Here is a 6169-nt window from a genome sequence, read left to right on the forward strand (position 1 = left end):
ATTGCATCAAAGGTGAAAAAATGGTGCATGGCCAAAATCAGCACACGACAAAAAGAGGGCCACTTACACATTAAATAGAAAGAGAACATGAGACACATCACATGCATTTCATGTCATCTTCATTATTCAAAAGGGTCACATCCTATTTTTTCACCAAATGGTTTCTACACTTCTACCCATCACTTTAAGGTCCATTAGTCCAACATCATTAGTCCAACATCATCTGAAATATCCATTGCTCATTTATTTTCATGCACATGCTGAACATTTTACCTGACTATTCTTCAACCACAACTCATCAAAGGTCAACAAGACTAAATTTATGTTTGGTAAAAGTTGAATTGTAGAGAGAACTATCTTAACTTCACACATTGATTTCCTAATGGATTGATTAAGTATTGTTTATAATTGTAGCTAGCACACTGAGAAGATAACATACAGTTACAGTATTAGTTTATGAATAGTCCTACCATGAAAAACAGAAAACAAAAGCAAAAGGCTATAGAAATAATATAATTTAGGTAACACTTTCCATAGTTGGCCAAGTGATTGAAAATGCAGACTATTAACAGTCACATCTTTCAGTAGTCTAGAGATCCAACGGTTGTTATTCCACTGCTTAGATTTCTTTGATCTTGACGGCTCACATAGTCATCGCAGATGCTATTTGAAAGCCTTTGAATGGGAACCGAGTTTAAAAGCCCGAGGCCAGTGTTGCCCATTTGCTGCACTTCCTCGGGCGATAGTATCTTGATGCACCATACACTATTCACAAATTCCCTGCCATAAAGAGAGGTCGTGTGTAAGAAACTGAGTTTATCTAGTTTTCAATGTAGCATTTAAAAGGAAAGCGGAGAACGTAGATTATGGGATACTTACGGCCAAGGGCCATCACCGAGGAGAAGAACATCATTCTCTCGGTCAACGAATACAAGCTGCCAGCCTGATCTCACAGGGTCCTCCAACTCGCCTTCTAGTCCAAACATTCGGGCGAGCTCACTACGCAGCTCATGGTAGCTGCTGAACTTAGTGATGTCCAATGATCTTCCGAAGGACCCTGCTTTATAAACCTGTAACAAGAAATGCACTAAATAAAAACACAAGTGATGAATAACAATAAAATCATGATTTTAGAGATGATATGGGAAAAACCACACCTTCACAAAGGTCTTGTTCAGTGGGTTGTTTTCTTGCTCCCCATTTTCAAGGTTTTGCAAGAAACCAGATTCACCAACACTAGGCGTTACTCCATGATTCAATGAAGAATTGGTGCCTGCGGTGTTCATGTAATTAGAAGATTGATGATGATAGGGCATGGTTGAGGAGTCACTGATGTTTCCATTAATCCCCTTAAAGTTTGAAATCCTATTATGCATTAGAAGAGACGAGGGATCGATATTGACACCAAATAAAAGATTACTTTGCATATCATTGTTCCCTTCCTGGTCTATTGAGCATTCCCTCCCAGGAAACGGTGGCAACGTAATAGCATTTTGAGATATGCTATTCTGCGGCTGCCCTACCTGCTCCACCTGGGGCATACTACATTGAGAAGCTCCTGAAGAAAGGAGTGGATCCACCGCAACACGCTTCGAGGGCCAACCGGTTGAATTTTGGACAGGAACCCAAGAATTTGTTCTAGGAAGACTTAGAAGATGGGATGTTTCATCCTGCGGAAACGAACCCATGATACTGTGCAAAGGAGAAACAATAGTAGTTGAAGAGTTTACATTTGAATCAGAAAAACTCTGTTGATGACATAGTGAAGGAAGAGCTTGCATAGGTGGTGGTGACTGCGGTTGGGGCGCTGACATAAACTGTGACATTGTAGAGATCGAACCAGAAATATGCTGATTATCCACCACTTGCTGTTGAGTTTGTTGTTGTTGTTGTTGCTGCTGGTGATTTTGATGATGGAGCTGATTATTGAATGAGTGCTGGTGCTGCAGATGCTGTTGAGTATGAGTATGAGTCTGAGTTTGTTGCTGAGGTTGAGATATATTCTGATTGTCCTGATTATTTTGAAAAGCCTGTTGAGATTGTGACTGTTGTAACATCTGTGCCTGCATTAAAGCAGCAGTCCTGTTTGGGAAGTTTGACGGTTGTTGAAATTGAAGTAAGGAACCAGGATGCTGTTTGGTAGGATCGACACTCCTCATGTCTTGAAGCGCAGCAGCAGCCACAGCTTGATACATATCGGTTTGCATATTCAGCATGGAAGGGTCAAATCTCGGCTGCATCCAAGGGTTAACCCCAATACCTTGAAAATTAAGAGATTGAAGCCCTCTATCATTGTCTCGAAGCCACAACAAAGGAGAATTCATGCCAAAATCGTCATCTTTCATGCCTGTCAGCAATTTCAAGTGAAGAAAATTGAGCCTTTGACGCATAAATGAAAAGTCCTTAGAAATGTAATTAGCTTAGAGATTTGAAACTAAATTAGGTTGACATGCTAACCATGGAATGAAGGCAAACCAGAAGGCCATGGTCGTTTAAGCCTAAGGGGAAATGGAGATGGATACATAGGAAATGTTGTTAATGGTTCAATTTCCCACAAAGATACTCTCGGTTGCCTTTCTCCGGCAGTGGATTCATCCCATCCAACCTACAATCCAAGTCAAAGCTGTATCAGGAATCATACATCCAAGGCAACGGGCAAGTCAATATATTGAAATATCGACAGTATTTTCTCACAAACCTTTACCGAGCGCCAATGTGAGTTTGGCCACCGGGCAGAATCCAAGTCACTGATGCCAGTAATTGTACCCATGTACCTGTACAAGAAAAATATATTGGTGTTATATAATTGTATTATAAAATGTATCAAAAACTCTACAAAATTTGAAAGACTTACCGTCGCACACTAGACTCCTCTGTTTCAAACAGCATCCTGAATCGCATACCAACTGAAACTCGAGTATGATACACGGCTTTAACATACTTCGCTAAGGGTATGACAAATTCTGATGGGCAAGCACTGAATTGATAAAAAATTAAAATAGTGTCAATCAAAAGAAATCTATCATAACAAAAAACTTTTGCAAATGTGTATTACTTATATATCCATACCGTGGGTTATAGAAAATAGTGAAGCGACTATTGGTTGCAGCCGCATGCGCTGCTGCAGCGAGAAGTCCCAAGTGCATACTATCACTTGACAACACCGATGAAGGCATCACAGTTTGTGGTCGGCTAGCACGGCGTATGCCAAGAAGCAGTTGGTTCTTTTCATTCCTATTGAAGAAGATGCACTTCAGTTACACCATTGATAAGAAATCACGATAATCAACAAATCTAATGTACCATTATAACATAAGAAAATGACATCTAAGTCACATGACGAAGGTGAAGGAGTAAGTAAGCAAATTAATGGGGTCCAGAGCAGAGATCGATTCCACTCTGATAAGCAGGAAACAATAAAATCACTTGCCAGATAAACAGCACAGAATCCCCAGCAACAAGTCTTTTAGCACTCACAAAAACACTCCATCCTGTTGTAAGTAGATGCCTTTTCGGCTGTCCTGCAAGGGGGAAAAACTTCAAAGTTTATAAAAAAAGTTCCCACATTAGCGATTAAAACGATACTCATCTCTGTAACTCACCCCGGAATATATGTCTGAATTTCCATTCATTGCCATGCAAATCCCTTGCTATTAACTCCTGAGCAGGAGGCTGTTGGGAAAAGTCCTGCAGGTCACAATTATAAAGACTTGAGAAATTGATCGATTAAATAAATAAATTTAATTTATGTAGTACGACAGTTTGATAAAAAAAATGTTTTTACCAATGGAGGAAACACTTTTTCAGCCGCACGGCGAGGAACAGAGAATCCACCGTGAGTGCTTGTGTCACTAGCAGTCAAGGTCTTGCAGAAGTAGTTTGTTGGCTGTTTGCTCGGAGTGCCCAACTCAGCTGGAAGGTAAGCCTCTTTTTGCTCTTGCTGCAAACGCAGACATAGTTAAACACTTGAAAATGCGTATACGAATATAATTCGCAAAACCAGATCACTCAAGTTAATGTTTCATACAGCATTCAGAGGTTGCAGAGTCATCTGCGCATACACTTCATCTGTCTCCACATCAGCCTAGATAAAATAAAAAACAATTAGATAACAGAAAGAAAATAAGAAAAATGGATCGAAAGAAAACAAGTCATACATGCATAGTCAAATTATGAAGTTGACAAACAAGCTGAGGAGGTAAGCTTGGATAGTTTGGAATATGGGCATCCACTTCCTTGTTGGTTGACACAGCCACCTGTGCAGAAAATTGCGGAGTTAGGATTTAGGCGTAGCATTTGCAATAATGAACATAGAGATGTTATAAAAAATGGTCTTTGACCAGGATTTAGGCCGTAGCGTCGATGTTTTCATGTCTCTTCAACCTGGATTTGGATAGTATAAGCCTCATTTGACCGTGATTCTCCGAAGGTTGCGATGCAACCCAAATTAAAAACCATGGTAGAAAAACATAAAAAGATAGAGACAAGAGACTACATAGGATACTCATGCTCAGAAAAATGAGATTCCTAGTATTACTTTATTCTCATAATTAGTTAAAGTAGTACAATAATCTAACATCATAATATTTTTTACTCACTTGTTCACTGTGACCTTGTGGAAAGTACACAACTCTACTTCCAATTGCTGGCAAAGAGACAAGAGGGCCAGCACATGCATGCCAAAGTTCTGAATCTAAAACTCTCTTTTCCCCTGCAAAATCCATCCCAATGTCATGTAATATAAAAAAGCTCATAGCTTATGGGATACTCTTGCCAAATCCAAGATCTTAGAAGGTGCTTATTTCACAAATGAAACCAAATTACTTTTTTAATTCCTTAGTTAAATAACAAAAACTTGAATGAAAAATTTGAAATTAATACATTTTAATTCCTCAAATATTGAAGTACCAATAAATATTGAAAAGAAAAAAAAAGGAAGGAGAAATTGCAAGTAACTGTGAAGTGGTATGAACATACCTTCTTGGGGTGGTGGAGGACTAAAACCAGCTGAAGAGAGTCTCATTTTGAGCAAAAAAGATATAAAAAATTTGTAAATTAATGTAAAACAGTCTCTCTATGTAGACAAATTAAGCAACAAAGTTATCAGAAAATGACACTCCCACCACAAACAAACCCTTTTAGTCTCTTTCTTTCTTCTACAACAGAATATCATTCTTTGTTCTATATCTAACCCCCTTTCACCAACCAAAAGATTCCCTACACTTGAATCCTCAACCAAAACCAGTTTCACAACAAAAAACAATCACTTTATGCCTCATTCGTTTCTCCTCTTCCTCATCCCCCAACACCCCATGCTCCAATCTTCAACTAAACACTTCATTGCACACAACAATCCTTATACTCCTTCACTCAACCAACAAGACCCAGGAGGTGAAAAAGGAAAAAGATGAAAACTTGAAAAGCAAACAGATCTTATGAAAACAAGAGAGAACGGATCTCAAAAAACCCAGATAAGAAAACAGTGTGTTTAAGGATAAAGTTAAGTTTTTTAAGAGTGGTGGGTGAATTTTCCAGTTATAGAAAAATGAGAAAGAAACAATGGTGTTTCTTTGTTGTGGTGGTGATATAGCTAGCTATAATTGTATTGTTCTTCTACTAGTAGTAGTAGTAATTGAAGTAGTAACTTGGTGACCATGCTACTGTTGCTTTACCTTACCCTATGATTCTCTCTCTCACAAAGTTTCATTCAATCAATCAGAACACAACCGTCATTATTTTTTTTGGTGTCCTTTTATGAGAGAGAGTGTGTAGGAGAGAGAGAAGATTGTTTGATTATTGTTGTTAGGTGGACACCACAACACAAGAGGAAAGCATTTCATTTTCGGACAACCAAGGAGGGAAATTTACATCTGCCTAAGATTCACTGTTCCTTCTACCATGTTTTTTTCTCCTATCATTAAATTCTCTCTTTTACTGTCACTGTATATCTTCTGCCTAGACCCAGAACTCTGCCATTTACCTCATTCAACATTTTCTTTTATAACATCATATTTTCTTTTTCATTTTCAAGATTGGACATTCAATATGTTTGAGTCGATATCACATCTAAAATTTAAATTAGATAGGAGTACAAATTGTATTTGATTTTAATTAAAATTTTGATTTTTAACAGATTTGATTAAATTGATTTAGCAGATAAATCGAATAA

At 38.1% G+C, this 6169-nt stretch overlaps 1 protein-coding gene across 1 annotated transcript; it reads right to left on the minus strand.

Annotated features, from left to right (window-relative positions):
• Nucleotides 1–358: 358 nt before the first annotated feature.
• Nucleotides 359–5817, minus strand: LOC131644809 (auxin response factor 6-like). Its single transcript, XM_058915401.1, has 14 exons — nt 4978–5817; nt 4599–4711; nt 4158–4256; nt 4028–4084; nt 3785–3940; nt 3603–3687; nt 3431–3521; nt 3070–3234; nt 2855–2977; nt 2699–2774; nt 2458–2605; nt 1158–2347; nt 880–1070; nt 359–780 (listed from the first exon to the last, which is right to left on the minus strand). Exons 1-14 carry the CDS (start codon nt 5021–5023, stop codon nt 582–584), a joined length of 2739 nt encoding a protein of 912 aa, XP_058771384.1. The 5' UTR covers nt 5024–5817; the 3' UTR covers nt 359–581.
• Nucleotides 5818–6169: the final 352 nt, after the last annotated feature.

The sequence above is a fragment of the Vicia villosa genome, linkage group LG1 (genome assembly GCF_029867415.1).
Source record: "Vicia villosa cultivar HV-30 ecotype Madison, WI linkage group LG1, Vvil1.0, whole genome shotgun sequence".
NCBI classification, from domain to species: Eukaryota; Viridiplantae; Streptophyta; class Magnoliopsida; order Fabales; family Fabaceae; genus Vicia; species Vicia villosa.

Bases quoted from the DNA above. Each gene is read 5' to 3' on its own strand.
- LOC131644809 (XM_058915401.1), bottom strand. From the start codon at position 5,023: ATGAGACTCTCTTCAGCTGGTTTTAGTCCTCCACCACCCCAAGAAG. The intron at 2,775-2,854 runs GTAAGTCTTTCA...TTTCTTGTACAG, and splicing joins GAGGAGTCTAGTGTGCGACG to GTACATGGGTACAATTACTG. The intron at 1,071-1,157 runs GTGTGGTTTTTC...TTCTTGTTACAG, and splicing joins TGAACAAGACCTTTGTGAAG to GTTTATAAAGCAGGGTCCTT.